This window comes from Piliocolobus tephrosceles, chromosome 11 (assembly GCF_002776525.5).
Source record: "Piliocolobus tephrosceles isolate RC106 chromosome 11, ASM277652v3, whole genome shotgun sequence".
Taxonomy (NCBI): domain Eukaryota; kingdom Metazoa; phylum Chordata; class Mammalia; order Primates; family Cercopithecidae; genus Piliocolobus; species Piliocolobus tephrosceles.
The window spans coordinates 50,983,140-50,999,954 of NC_045444.1; the positions used below are offsets into that span (position 1 = coordinate 50,983,140).

Sequence of the window (16,815 nt, forward strand, 5' to 3'; positions counted from 1 at the left end):
ATGAATATATATCAAATGAATACATCTCTCGCCCACCCATCATCTACCTACCCTGCCAAACCTTTTTTCTGATATTCCCCGTCCCAGTTAATGGTTCTGTCCTCTACCCATTTGTTCACAGTGAAAGAAAATCCATTTGTTGATTCCTCTTTTTTCTTCACTCCACATATCAAGCCCATCAGTAAGTCTCATCACCTTAGCCTAAAATCTCCACTTTCCTGCATTATTAAAACAACCTCCTAATTGATCTTTCTGCTTTTACTCTTTGCCTCCCCCTCTCCATAGCCAGATATGATCATTTTGTAACAGTAGATCAGGTCCCTGCTTATCCTGCTGCTGGGGCTTCTCATGGTAATTATAACTAATATATGATAGATTACATAATATTAATATATACGATATATAGTAAATTACAGTAAAATACGAACTTCTTGCCATGGCCACAATGTACTTTTTGAGTTCAGTTTCTACCCCTCTTACCCATGTTTCATCACATGCAAGTACACAAGTTTTCTTTCTGTCTCTTGAATCTCCTTGGCTCATTCCCACTTCAGGCCCTTCCGCCTCTACTCCTCTCTTCTCCCAGGTCTTCAAATGACTGGCACCCTCCCCCATGCACCTCCTTAGACACCTTCCTGGACACTAGCTGACACACTGCTCCTGCCCTCCCTCCGCTTCCCCAAACACGCAGTCATTTACCAGCCTAGTACTCTGTTTTATTTTATAGCAGTGATCACCACCTGTCTTTATCTTATCTTTAGATTTTACTTGTTTACACGTTTCCTGTCTGTTCCTCTCCTCCCATAGAGTGTAAGCTTTAGCAAGGCTAGGTCTGGTTTGTTCATTTCTCCTTTGTCTTGAATGGCATATGATCCTTTATAAGGTACTCAAAAATATTTATTGAATAAATGAATGAATTTTAGGATATTACAAAGATAGCTCACTATACATCTAATTTTATTTTTTGAGAGAGAATTGAAGAGGGTACATTTTTTACACAGACCTATTTCTCAAGTATGTGAATGTAGTTTTTGAAAGATACATTTGAAAGGAAGTTTTTTTGGTTATTCTCTTTATTTTCTTGTTTCATTGATTGCTTCCTTTCTTTACCTTTCTGTGACTGTTTAGTTTAGTTTAGTACCATTTTACTTGTACTTTCAAAAACTTTTAACCTTATGTTTACTTTAGCTTAGTGAATCCCTAGTACTCTGAGGACAAACTGTTATCTGAGGTTGCATTAATTCATATATTTAACCCCTGCTTTGGGAAAACTAAGAAAAGAGACCCATTTAAGATACATTAACCTACCCAAAGGAGGAGGCTTTCAGTACCCAGTTCCAATCTGCTAATTTTGACTCACTAAAAGCAAAGTAATTTTGGGGCACTATTCTTTTGTCATTCATTGAAACATTACTCAATAGATGTCTAAATATCTTTGTTAGGTGTGCAAGGATAAAAACATGGTGGAAAATCCCCAACCTCAAGAGATTTTTACATCATAATCATGTTTTCCATATAAGGGAAGTACATAGAAATACTCAAAGTACAATGAAGTAGTTCAGTAAATGTAAGTCAGAATGTTCTAGAAAACTTCTATCACATTTTAAAATAATCTTGCCAGGCACAGTGGCTCACGCCTGTAATCCCAGCACTTTGGGAGACCAAGGTGGGTGGATCACCTGAAGTCAGGAGTTCGAGACCAGCCTGGCCAACATGGTGAAACCCTGTCTTTACCAAAAATACAAAAAATTAGCCGGGTGTGGTGTGGGCACCTGTAATCCCAGCTACTCGGGAGGCTGAGGCAGGAGAATCGCTTGAACCCCAGAGACAAAGGTTGCAGAGAGCCAAGATCGCACCATTGCACTCCAGCCTAGGCAACAAGAGTGAAACTCCATCTCAAAAAAAAAAAAAAAAAAAAAATGCTAACAATATTCATACACGATAAAATCTTTTTGGACCAGAAAGGATCATTGAATGTATTTAGTGCTCCATCTTTCACAGAGAAGGTGGAGATTTTAAATGCTAAATCTCAAAGCCAGTCTGATGCCAGTCTGACACACACACACACACACACACACACACACACACACACCTGCCTATTACAACTAATACATTTATAATGGATCAGTTAGGCAGAAAATCTATGGGGGAAAGGAGCACTGAATTGAGAATTAGTAAATTTGGACACATATCAACTTTATTACTAAGAAGCTGTGCTATCTCCAAAAAATATTTAAACTGAGGCTTTAGTTTCCTCATGTCTTGAATAAAGCCTAGATATTCCTTAAGGTCCACTCTAGCTGCAGAATGTGAAAATATTAAGTTTCCGTTTGTGGATAGCTTTTCAGAGTTATGTTGAAATTCATCTCTATTATTAATGAAAGGTCAGCCAAGGAAATTGAAAGTCATTTCTGGTCTATTAAAAGTGACTTGGCAGCAGATTTCTTATCAACTTAAAGGGTTAAACACATTTTGGTTATATAATTGTGAATATGTATTTGTGGGAGGAAGAAGAGTAGAATTTGGATAAACCCAGACTCGTCAAAAATGAAAAAAAGAATGAATGCACACATATGGCAATCATTGATTCATATTGGCAAGTGTTAGAGCTAAAAATAAAGTGCTTTGTGATTGCTAGGAAATGGCTAGAGATAGTATTTGAAGCACCTTGATTTGTGAAGATTAGGAGGCTGTGAAGCCTTGTGCAACGGAATATCACAGACTACAAGGAATCAGAGGACTGTCATGTTGTCCCAGTGCTTCTCCGTCATTTGAAATAAAAAAAAACAGGCTGCAAGTCAGATAAATTCCATAATTGGCAGTGTTCCTATGACTACTCACCCCAGGGTAATCAGATTCAGAACAGACCTACACCTAACTCTTTGCATGGTAAATATCTGATTAGTTATGGGGATCTAACTACTGATTTAAAAATGGAAATGCATTTTGTTGTGTCTGTGTGTATGTGGCTGTGGCTGAATGAACTCAGTACATGGGTTAATTTAACAGTATTTAGTCACGTGCACTCTAGGAAGGGATTAAAGTGCAGTTTACACAATTTCTGACCTTCAGTCATTTTTTATTTTGCCTCTTGGAGATGTTTGTTTGTTTTTTTAAACTGAACTGTTAGTAAGCTAAGTGCTTACATCTGTCAATCAACACATTATTTAGCTATTACTTACTTTGAGGCACTTTCAAAAAAATAAAAGCTGTCTGTCTGTGGTATAGAACAACTCTCCCTGTGTTTTCTCTTACCACTGCGCATGATTTTAGGACCTCCTCTACTCCTTCCCATGAGATATTCCTCATTATTGCATATATTATAGTTCTGTTTAAATAACTGCATAATTATGTCATCGTTAGTGAAAGTCAGTTTTAATAATAGAAATATATGAAATGTCAAACTTGCCTCTTTTAAAAACAACTTTATAAAAATCATTCAAGATACTTACATCAACAATCAAGAAATCTAGCCAGCACCAGGCATTAGTGAAATATGTTTGAAATCCATAAGCAACCCATTTGAGAAGCATTTCCAGAATGAATATATAGGTAAAGACTTTGTCAGCATATTCTAGCATGGTTTTGATAGTCTTTCGCTGTTCAATGTATATATCTTCAAAGGCCTGTGAATCAAAAATATTTTATTTTACTTAAATGGCTTACTTCAAATATTCTAAATATCTGAAAAAATTGCTTAGTATAATAGTGAGTACAAAACAATTTGATTATTGATATTTTACATAAACATTGCACATCAGACAAAATCTAAAGACTAAAACTAAGTGTGAACATGCTGGCAGGGAAATGTCATGCCTTTAGTGATTTAGAATGTGCTTTCCTATTTCTCACCCCTAAGTCTCTATCTCAATTACTGCTACAAAGACATGCTTTTAATGAAGTAATATGAACTCAGAAATAACTAGAAGTTCTGTTAATGAGGGACAGAATTGGCCTATTCAAACATTACTTTCTACAATTTCCTGAACTATCTGGCTTATTTTGAGAGAATACGTTGATTATACATGAAAAAAAACCTAAAATACACTTTTAGTCCATAAATCTTAATACAATTATTAGGGAAAACTGGATGGTATTTGACAGGGAAAGTAACGTGGTTACAGAATGTCTCTGCAAATGGTTGTCTCAGTGAGGAAAACATCTGTTAGATAAACACCAGATGAGAAATTCCATCTGGCTGTTTCATGGTGCTGATTTGTTCTGAACTGAATTTTGCATCGTTAAACCTTGGGTGCCAAGCTCTGCAAGACACAGATATGCCTTTTCTTTTGATTCTGAAGCTCAGTGTTTGCATCTGGTAATTTTGGAGAATAAACTATTTCACCAGAATCTGATTCTTGCCAATATGCATTTCACTTACCAAAGCACCACTACTGAGAAGGATCATGAACACAATGAAAGTCTCAAACCAGTTGTGCTCAACAATGCTGTAGCAGGTTTTCCGAAGATTCCACCAGATCTTTCCTTTGCCTTCTTCTGTACTTACTTGACAGAATGGAAACTTTTTAATACATCCTAAAAATCAAATATAGTTTATTTAAAAATATATTTTCATCTTAAATAGGAAAAAATAAACTTTCTTGTTCCTTCCCCACTCCACTTCCAGATAATAATTTCATAGGGTAACCATCTCCTTCATTTCCTAGTTGTCTTCAGCATCCCTCCTGTATATTGAATTATTCTTAGACTTATATACTCAGCCACCTACTTAGAATTTAAGGAAATATTTTATCTAGATTTGCTTAAGTAACAATGATTTCCTTCTTCACCACCAGTCAGGATTATTTTGCCTCAAGGCCATTGATGAAAATAGTCCAGGTGCATTTCTCAGGTTTGAGGCAAAACTACACGTTCGAGTTGTTTATTCATATTTTGATGTGATCCTGGGTTTTTACTTCTTTTCACGCACAGAACATCTCGCTGTCTTCCCAGGCATCAGCCACTGTCAATTTTCTGAAGCTAATTTATTTTTCAGCCTCAGTGCTTTTCTTAGTCACACCTATGACTCAGCTCGTCAGTCAGTATTTCCTTTCCCTTTGTCCTCCCCCTCCTAGATTTCACATTATTTCTAACTCCCATCCACTCTTCTGCTGTAAGATTCTGAGCTACTACTCATCAGATTAAGTCCAATCACACTGAATAATAGATATTCGTTGATTTGTGTGCAAGACACTGTGCTGCTTTCTGTGAGAACAGCTATTGCTTTCCCTGCCAAACTCCACAGTACAGCTACATCTCAAAACAGCTCTAGCCAGAGCACATTAACTGCATTGGAACTATAAGGGAGGGAATGTAATTACTGTAGCATCTATAAATCAAATCACACCATTGCCAGGGAGTTCTAAAGGGATTACAATATCAATGACGTGACATTCTAGAATGCCACTTATCTCATAGGGTCAGCTTCCTCACGTTATGGAGAATGAGAAAAAACAAAAAGACCGATCAGATCATTTTAATTGCCCAGGAATAGTCACTGCTGTAAGTATAATCCAGAAATCTAGAGAGATTAACTTTTTACAAGAAAAAAGGAAAATAAATATAAACATTCCTTCACTATTTCTTTTAAATATTTTTCTTATTTAATTTAATTTATGTATTTATTTCGAGACAGGGTCTTGCTCTGTTGCCCAGGCTGAAGTGCAGTGGCATAATCATGGTTCACTGCAGCCTCGATTCCCTGCAAAAGCTCTGAGATACAGCTGTAGCTGAGGTAGCAGTGACAACAGGCAGGTACAACCATGTCCAGCTAATTTATTTTTTCTTTATTATTATTATTATTATTATTATTATTATTATTATTTTGTAGAGGCAAAGCCTTACTACATTTCCCAGGGTGGTCTCAAACTCCTGGGGTCAAGCAATCTTCCTACCTTAGCCTCCCAAAATTTTGGGGTTACAGGCATGAGCCACCACACCTCGTTTCATAAATATATTTTTTAAAAATGAGGCATATTCAGTCTCTGTAAAGAACAAGGGGAGATTGTATTTAATCACATTAGAGCTTGTTTACCTTCAGTAAAACAAGCTTCTGGTTTAAGGTCTTCTTCGGGTTCAATTTCAGCTTGTTCACCTTCTCGGGGTAGAGCAACATCAACTGTGCTTCCTTCAGATGAGCTGGTTGCATTTAATTTCTGGAAACAAAATCCCATTTCAAAGATGTGATTTTCCCCTCTTTTATTTAACTGGGAAATACTGTGTCATTTTGTGAAAAAAAAGGTAGTGATAGCATTTAACTCTATTAGCGTTACTGACCATTATGTACTAATAATTTAACGTAAATCAAGACATACTCTTCAAAATAATATGACTACTGACCTGAATCAGACAAAAAAAGTTTAGACAACATTCAGTGTGGGTGGTCTGGAATGGATGGATTATACTGATTAACTTGTTTTATGATCTGCATTTGTATATGAATGCCATATGAACATAACTTAATACGTTAATATTGAGGCCAAGCCAAGAATAGTTGGATAAAGTGGTAGGCTGACATCTAGTAATGATTATATTAACTAAAATACATCAAATCAAATTTTAATTTCCACCTCCTCAGATGGAAATTTTCAGAGGGCAAAGAATATTACCATTACCAGTTGTTTCTAAGTATTGTCCATGTTTCTATAATTTTAGAAAGGAAGAGCAGCACATTAACATGAGTCACAGTCATTATATTTCAACTTTGTGCTCTATTTTTCTCTGGCTTACATAATTTTCTTCTTATTTTACTAGAAGAAAAATGATGGATCTCTCTCTTTTTTTGAACTGCATAACTGAATTCAATACTTGCCAAAGAATTCTAAATGAAATGGAAATTTCTTCATAAATGGCATTGTCCAGAATCTCTATAGACTTTCATTAGGAGCACATTCTGAATTCAACATACGATCCAGCTGTGACTATTTCCTTTAACTAAATCATTGTGACATGCCACATGGCTAGAAGAGCCACTGTAATATTACAAGAATAAATAATAAGTACTCTGAGATCACTTGGGAAGACAAGATTGTGCAATGTTTTATGAAAACAGATGCAAAGACATGACATACAGCACAACCTGACAATGTAAAGCTTTTACGATGAAAGAATAGTAACATGAACATGTTAATGGTTTCAAAGCCTCCATTAACTTTGGTAGCTGAGTGTTGGGGTCACTCTGCCAAAGCCTTCTGAAAGAGTTACTGTGTTCTTTTTAAAAAGGCCATAAACACAGTTCACGTTGGGGAAATTTGGCTCAAAATTCCTGACTTAATGAAGACATAATGCAAATGTAGTTTAATATTTTACAGTGTGAACTAATTAAAGGGTAGTATCCAGATGATACTTTCTGTTGTGTTACTTTAAAGGTGATATTAACCTGACATTAGCCATGTCCAAATATATATATTATGAAAATTACTTCATGTAAAAATACAATTTTTTAGTACAGTACCTCCTAGGCTGGATTATGGTAAATAGAGAAGCTAGGCCATCACTTCTGGCTGATAGTGATTAGGGTCATGATAGCACAACCTTTTTTTTTTTTTTTTTTTTACCATTAATTTCCTCTACATTATGGAGAGGTGGGAAAGTCAAGACATCTTCTCCTCTCCTAGGATTTTTCTGCTTCTTATAGCCAGGATATTTTTATACATTTAAGAAAGACCTAGGAAAATTACTGCTCGGTAGAATTGCAGCAGCTTCTGGTGTAACTAAGAAAATACTGGATAATTGTTTGGTCTCAGCCACTAACTTTTTCTTCCAATTTCACTGGTAGTTTATGGGTTAATTACTATGGCTTTTGATGAGTGGCAGCAATAATATCCACTTTACAAGTAATAACAATAAGAAACCAATGTATTTGAGGTTAGTTATAGAAAGTTTCATTTTTTTGTCCTCTTGTCTAATCCAAACTTAATGATTTCTGAGCCTCATCATAGTAAACCTCAACCTCCTCTTATGAAGCCATTCTTTCTTGCATGATTTTCTTCATGCTAAATTTTATAGAGCATTTAATCTATTATACTTGTTTCCTTTGACAAAATATTCTCCTAAATATATGTACATATTTACATACATCTATGTATATACACACATGTATACCAACTACATACATACACACATATGTATACCAAAAGATCCAGTATATCACCAAGTATAGAACAGACACTGAATAGTTATTTTGGGTTCATGAAGAGTGAATCAATAAATGTTTGAATATCCTTTAATGTCACTTTATAGAGAGAATTATAGTCTTTAGATAATTCTATCTCTCCATTTTGATCTATAACTCAAGTCTGGTCTGGAGAGAGTCTATCTAATTATATTAGAAAATGCATTTTCTTCTTAAATAGGAATTATTTAATAAAAAATACTATGTTAATAATAAAAAAGTAATTATACATGTATACACACACACGTACTTTTCCATTTGAAAACTTTAGAAAATATACTCACCCTTCACTTCCCATGTTACCACTGCTAATATAATTGTGAGATGTTTAATTTTTCACATTATAATTCTTCCATGTATTCTGTAGGTGTCTTATGTTTAATACAAATATATACATATTTAAAACAAACCCTTTACAGCACAAGTCCTAATAGCCACTAACCTGAATGACAATAGAATCAATCGTTTACACATATGGACCTCTGGGTGTATTTTTTGTTATTGGGAAGGTCATTAGATTACATATATTTGTGAATGTGGTTGAGTTGTTTGGATATAAATAATCTCTATTCTAATAGCTCTGAAGGTTATGTATTTATACATCTTAAGGTAGAGAGGGACAGTGATCACAGTTCACCTCTCTTCTCCTGACATTATGAGGCACAACATATCTTTTGACAATGGACAAGGAAAAAACCCTGCCACCATTCTACTATTGATTGTCCAAGGAGTAGAACCCATTTCATGGAGAATTGCTTTACAGTTATTCCAGAGATTTTCTGATTATAAAGATAATCTTTCAGGCTCTGGAAAGTCCCTCAAGGAATGCTCAGAGGGAATCTTGGCAAAGCTTTTGCAAGCTCCCAGGACCCTCATGAACCAAAGCATAGAAGATGGTAAGTTAGTTTTCATTTCACTAAAATGTGTTTTATGGGAGGCTTCCTTATCTATGAAGGTTGACATAAAATCAGCTTTCCCAAGTTGAAGAATCTGACTCAGTCATGATTTAATCTCTCTCTCTCTTTTTTTCCCCCTTGGGACAGGGTCTCACTCTGTGACCCAGACTGGAGTGCTGTGGCATGATCATGGCTCACTGTACCCTCAACCTCCCAGACTCCATCGATTCTCCCATCAAAGCCTCCCAAGTAGCTGGGGCTATAGGTGCATGCCACCGTGCCTGGCTGATTTTTATTTTTATTTTATTTTATTTTATTTATTTACTTATTTATTGAGACAGAGTCTCCCTCTGTCACCCAGGCTGGAGTGCGGTGGCGCAATCTCGGCTCTCTGCAAGCTCCGCCTCCCGGGTTCATGACATTCTCCTGCCTCACCCTCCCGAGTAGCTGGGACTACAGGCACCTGCCACCATGCCAGGCTAATTTTTTGTATTTTTAGTAGATACAGGGTTTCACTATGTTAGCCAGGATGATCTTGATCTCCTGACTCCGTGATTCGCCTGCCTCGGCCTCCCAAAGTGCTGGAATTACAGGCGTGAGCCACTGCAGCTGGCTGATCTGGCTGATTTTTAATTTTTTTGTAGAGATAGGGTTTTGCCGTATTGCCCAGCCTGGTCTCAAACACCTGGGCTCAAGTGATTCATCCACCTTGGCCTCCCAAAGTACTGAGATTATAGGTATGAGCCACTGCACCTCGCCAATTTAATCTTATTAGTCAGAAATGCTACTACATTATTTTTTAATGCCCAAGGTCACAGATTTATCATAGGAAAGTACCTATGTTTTAATTCTATGACGTTATGAAAATATTGCATCAATTATATAAAATTTCTTAAGTTATGCATTTACCTATATTTGTAAATTAAATTGTGAATCACATTCTTATTAAATTACATCAACTTACCAATTATGATCTACTACCTGATATGCTTTAGTCACTGGATACATAAAGAACTTTACTGCAGTATTTTTAAATCATTAATTTACACCCTGAAAAACTATATAAGCATTTTAAATTGTATATATTTATAAAATACATATCTATACTATATACGTAATTTTATACACTGATGTAATCCAAACAATCTAAACATTTTTCTAATTAAGTTCAACACTTTGGCATTCACATTCTAGTCAAGGGTGGTTTGTGATACATCTTATTATAGTCATAACCAAAATGACCTTCAAATTTATTTAAAAGCATATAACTGATTGAAAAGCAAGTGACCAATAAATATAAAGAATAACTTACTTTCTTTATATTGCCATAGCTGTGATACTACAATGATATAAAAAAAGCAAAGAAACCTGAAATTAAATTTACCATATTAAGGAACTCGATGACTATACTAAATAACTGAATTCATACTTGTTCTGAAGTAGTTAGACAAATATAATTGGGAATATAGGCATAATAATAGAAAGCTTCCATATAAAACCACATAGTACAAGTTCACACTTGTTTTCTTGTACTATTTTCTCCCTACTCCTCCAATATTTTATGGCACTTAAAGGTTAAATTCTTCCATCCCTTGTAGAAACGACTGGGTCTACAGAGGGATGATGGCTTATGCTCTACAAATGCACACTGGAAAGCAGGTTTTAAGATGCAACATTCTCCAGGCCTAATTCAGTCACAGAAAACATGCCTGGCTGTAGCAGAAGCCTGGCGCAATGCTGTGGAAGCCGCACGCTGATCCAAGAACCATGTCCTCAAAGACATGGTACCTGAATATGAAGTTTTCAAGAAGGTTAACTACAAATACCACTCATAGGAATGAATGGGTTATTTCAACATAAGAAACAATAGAGTTAACACCCAAAAAAGGCCATGAGACCATTCCCCGCTGCCCAATAGCGTGACCTTATATAGAAATTCCCCCATATGACAAATATTGCTCTTGATTTTTATCCAATTAAATAATGAAATTTAACTTTCAGAGATGAAAGAGAATGTTAGCAACTGGCCTACTTCCACTGAAATGCGCTCACATTTCATTTATTTTCAGTCAGCTATCAAATATTTGACTCTCACAAACTGCTGTATGATTCAAGAGGCAAAATAAAAGATTCAGCCATTACAGATTGCCTTTAAAATCTAGCCATTTCTCTAAAAAAGTTGTAGATTTTTGTCTTGCTAGTAGAAGAGGAAAGTTTTGGCCATACACACTATCAGGGCCTTAGTCTGATCTTTTGGATATGCATAACCATATCTGGACTTATGATATTTCACATGAAAAACAGACAGCCACACAGTGAAGCCCTTAGGTTGCTTGTCCTAGGTGGGAAGAACAAGGCCAGTAGCTCCTTTTTTTTTTTTTTTTCTCACGATCTCTTATCGAAAGATTAAAAATATGAACCACCACCATCTGGTTTGCCTGGACATATATTAAATGTACAACATCCCCGGAGCTCCTTTTATTTTTAAAATAGCCTGAATAAGAACATGGTATGTGAAACTGAAAATCATCATGCTGTAGTTGAAGAGTAGGGTAAAAGATCATCAAAAAGGAAAAAGAAAAAGGCCATTTGTTTTCAGAAAGGATACAAAAGTATTCGTCTGAACGAGCCTTATTTTTTTTTTCCCCAGCAGAAGTACACTAAAGCATCAAGACCATCTTTAAAGGTTGAGATGGGTTTAAAATGGCTATTCACACACCCATCTACTCCTCTCAAAGAACTGCCTCACATTCAATTTCACAAAGAGCATTTGGAAGACACTGGCCATGTAACAGAGAAACTGAAAGCTAGAGTCATTATTCCATTGCTTTCCAAATTCCAAAAACAGCACAAAGCCTTTTCCAGAAGGGCATGTGCTCCGGACCTTAGTCAAACATCTACTTTCAAAGTTTCCATGAAGACTCTGAAAAGGAGGGAATCCTGTTACAAACATGGTGTAAATAATAATATACCAGTACTATTTAATTCTATTCTGCTTGTGAAAAAAAAAAAGAAAAAGAAATCAGATTTTCTTCAATGACTAATAATGTTGTTTTATTCTAAATCTAAAAATTTGGTGCTGAATAAAAAATTGCATAAATCACCATGGACTGTATCTTTGTTACTATTTTCCATAGATAATTTTATGTCTGATTTTTTTTTTTTTTTTTTTTTTGCATTCTGCAACTAATTCTCAATTATCCCTAGGGAAAACAAGAGTATGTATAAATTAAACCTAGAGACAACCCCAAACTAATTAGATATTCCTTGTCACCAGAAGCCCTGAAAACTGCCCAATATTTACAAACTCTTTACTTTTGCTTCAAAATTTCCCTCCCAGAACCCGCACTCTGGCTGAGATTCCAGTAAGCAATGGAGAAAGTTGAGTCAATAGAATAAAATGAAAGCTCATTAAGCCACAAATCTACAGTGATCTTGGGAGATGCCCTTTACCCCTCACAAAACTAAAATTAGTAATTAAAAACTGAAAATAGTAAATTTTCCAAGTCGCTTTTTGGCCTGGTCAGTTTTGGGTAGAACATTTAGGGAGAAATTAACATAGATCATGGAAATTTCATATAAAAAATGGGTACACTGGGCCAATTACTTAATGATCAAGATGTAATGAATTTTCATCCCATATATCATGATGCTTTGTTTTTTAAGTTACTTTACAATGATCACTATGGTTTTGCAGACATAACTGTTCTTAACCTACATGAAAATCCAAGATATGTGTTGCCCAAATGCATACAGACTATGGCCCTTCATCTCCAAACCTCAGGATCACCCATCACCCTATTCTTTCTTTTTCTTTTTTCTTTCTTTCTTTTTTCTTTTTTTTACAGAACCTTTCCCCAAAACATGAAAGCAAACATTTTCATCTGGATCACATGGATTGGATAGGTGAAAATTATATTCGTAGATCTGAATATAATGATCTGAAAATGGCAGTACTATCAGAAAAAACAAAAACCCTGTGAGGCTTATTTTGGTAATACAATTTACTTATAAAGGCTGAATCAACAACAAAAAGTCGTGGTCTTATTTTAATGAAATAAAAGCAGAGAAACAAAAAAATGCATGCCCTCCTACATCCCTGACTATATTGAACCATAAACATTCCTATCATGTTTTAAAATAGATATTATAGATCCTATAGAGCATGCAATTGATTTTAAAAGGCTAAAGACTAAATTAGAAAACTCATTAGCAGAATTAAATATGATGTTGGGATTGCCCATCTCGCCTGACCATGCTGTGATGTGTCACACGATTCAGCAGAGAGCAGCTGGGCAAGTCTAGCACTTCCTTGCCATGGCAGGGGAAGGAACATAGCTGAGTAGCATGCAGGCCAGTCAAAATTCATTTAGAACGTGATTATACATGTACAACTTGCTTGGGTAACCTGGGTAAAAGTGGTGGCACGAGCCTCTGGCTGGTTAAAAAACACCAGAGCTGCATTCTTGATGGCTCCAGCTTGATTTTACTCCTGTGAGAAGTAAGAATGGTAAGTGGTGAAGGTCACAGTATGATATTGCTAGATTGTGTTTGGAATTCAACTTCAAATATGATTGTTAAAAGCATTTATTCTATATCTTTCACTTAGGAAGACAAACCAATAATCTTTTAAGAATTAAATTGTAAAAATTCATAGTTATATAAATATTTCAAGAAATCGTGATTATGAGAACTTAAAAAATATAAAAACAAAGAAATTCTACATTAGAGCGTCTCAAAAAGATTCGTATAATTCCAAGTTTTTGCAATATTAAAAAAAAATTACTATTTTGAAATCCATGCCTTCAATTTCCTGACCTCTTTTCATGCAAAAGTTTGTATTTGCTTCCATACCAGCCTATTTATGTTAGTGGTATTCATATATACAGATATATACACACACATATATAACAGCAATTCCTATGTTTATCTCTAAAATCTTCTAGGGATCATTTCTCTTTAGCTGCACTAGTCAGGTATCCTTTATTAGGAAAATGAACAGAAGAAATACAGTAACTGGAGTTTTCAAATACCATCTAAATTAATGATTAATTTACTGTCTCCTCTTCAAGTAGACATTTCATGAAATTTTTTCAATGAAAAATGTATAGCTCTTGTGGGTTTAACTTATATGAGTGCTCCCTTTATTAGCAAAGAGGAAGAGTATTCTGTGCTTTGCAAAGTAAAGTTCAATGTTCTCTTGCTACTTGTGTCAAAAACCTAAGAAATATGAACCAAAATGTCACTTTATGGATATGTTATTTTAAATGGGTTCATGTGTGTGTGATACCTATTAAAAAGGAATGACACAGCCAATGTAAGTGTGCACCTACCTGAAGTGTGCTAGCAGCTTTTGGAAATTTCAAATAAAAAATGCACTTTGCTAGAATTCATCTAATCTGCTCTATAATATTAGAACATGCTGGTATTGGCTTTTTATTTTAAAAACTGTCTGCTTTTTATCTTGTGTGTGAGCATGTATGAGAGTTGCTCTGTTACTTTTTTGGTTGGTTTTTAAAGTATTCATTTGACTAAATCATTCACATAAAATTTATTGTTGAATGAATTTAATATTACTGTGCAAGATAATTTGAAATTTTATTCTAGCTTTATAAAAACACATACTTTTATATTTATTTAATGATTTTCCCACTAACATTTATATATTTTAAATAATTTCTTTACATTTTGTAATTGAATTCTACGTATTCAAAATTTAGCTTGGAAGAGGATAAAGTAGTTATTACAATCACCCTAGAAGACATTTTTTTCAGGTAAGAAATGTTTTCCAGGATTACATAACAAGGGAGAACTTTATATCTTGTTATTCTAAATTTATGATGTTTAAACCATTAAAAAGACATGATAATGAGCAGTCATTTGAAATATCTATGGTCATTACGAAATTTTTAAAGTAGTTTGGAAACCAACTGTTCGGTAGGAGGAAATTAAGATATTTACTTTCCATAAATCTGATGTCAAAAAATTCTGTGGTATTAATCTAGAAAATGTTTTTCTGCCTTTTAGCTTTTCTGCCTCTTTTTGACCCCAGGTTTTTATGCTACTTTGCCTCTAGTTTTCTCTTTTTTCTTTCACTTTATAATTACTTATTTGATGAGCTCCTTCATTTTCAGGGAATCAAGTAATTATAAAATCTGCATTATCAAACATTTTACCTTATTTTTAAACTCTGACCTCTGACTCAGACTCTGTTTCCCAACACTGATGCTTCTAATTCAGTATATCCCAATTGAACTCCTTTCCCAACATAAACCGGGTAGCCCTTTTTAAAGGCCATTTCAGAAAGTGGCATTGCTGTTTTTCCATTTTCCCAGATTCTTTAGTAGGTTTCTCAAGTTGCCAATGAGTCTCAATTCTCATTACTTATTACCCTAGCTGAAAATTTTATCACCTCATTGCTATCGAATGTTTATCACCATATTCCCCAAGATAATCTTTCTTATCTTTCACTCTAAACTGTTTTACTCTTTGATGTCAAATTAATGTTCTTAAAACAGCACTTTCCTATTGCTTTCCCCTGCTTCAGAACAGAAAATAGCTCCCTATTAACTCCAAACTCTGTGGCTTACTTTACAACTTTATAATCTGAAACTACCTCACACATTCAAACATATTTTCCACTATATATTCAACCAACACTTACCTCCGTAGATTATCACTGCATGATAATCTGCAATGATAACCCTAAACTCTCTTTAATACCAAGCTCCTGTCAGCTCCAGCTTTCCTTTAGTAAAGCTTCAGCATTTTGCTTTCTGTTAATCTATATTTGACCCAAACTTTGAGGCTTATTTCAATTTTATCTCTTCCATTTAGCAATGACTCTTGCTGTCCTCAATATCTATAGCCTTATATGCAACCTGACAGGATTAAACTTTTTAATAGGTCTTTAATGATTTCATGAGTTCATGTTAGCTTACTCAAATATGTTGAGATTTCCTTGAAGGAGAGTTTTGTTATAGAGCTCTCCTTCACCCCTAGCATCCAGCAGATTGCTGAATTCACAAAAAGTGCTCAGTAAGTTCTTGTTAATTGACTGGTATTGCTTCTTACATAAATTCATACCAAGTGATCGGAAATAAAATTAGAGCTGAATTCTTAGTTTATCAGAATGAGCAACATAAATTAGAATTGAACTCACTAAGCAGACTTTAAATGGAATTCAGAGAAAAAAATCACTACCTAATTTTGTAGGTATTTTACCTTTTTCAAAATTTTTTCCCATTTATTATCATACTATCTTTCAGCAACTCTAAAATACCTGAAAAAACTCAGGAAGCTATGAGTTGTAAGATTGTCAGCTACCTATTATAAGGATTTCAGATCAAATTTTGTTGATACGCTTATTTTAAAAAAGAGTTCCAAAATATGCTCACAAAATCAGACATTGTTGGTTTGGTTCCCACTGTGTCAACATTATACCCTCAAGCTAAAACGTCTCTTTGATAACTCCATCTGTACTAGACTTACTTTGTATTCATATATTAAATGTCTATAAATAAATAATAGTAAAGAATTTTAATCCTCTTTTCCACAACACAGAATTGAAGAATTAATACCATTACTACTGTGATAGAAACTTAAGAATACTAATCATGCAGTAGGATGATTAGTATCCTTCCTTCCTTCTTTCCTTCCTTCCTTCCTTCCTCTCTTTCTTTTTCTCTTTCTTTCTTTCTTCTTTCTTTCTTTCTTTCTTTCTTTCTTTCTTTCTTTCTTTCTTTC

The 16,815-nt window shown here is 34.7% G+C and overlaps 1 protein-coding gene across 1 annotated transcript in view; it reads right to left on the reverse strand.

The window, feature by feature from the left end:
- SCN3A (sodium voltage-gated channel alpha subunit 3) overlaps nt 1-16,815 on the reverse strand; it is a 112,821-nt gene that overhangs the window by 22,197 nt on the left and 73,809 nt on the right. Inside the window, exons 19-21 of the mRNA XM_023188159.2 lie at nt 6,035-6,155; nt 4,382-4,536; nt 3,453-3,626 (exon numbers count right to left, since the gene is read on the reverse strand). Coding sequence (XP_023043927.1) covers nt 3,453-3,626; nt 4,382-4,536; nt 6,035-6,155 — 450 coding nt within the window. The remainder of the gene's footprint in view (nt 1-3,452; nt 3,627-4,381; nt 4,537-6,034; nt 6,156-16,815) is intronic.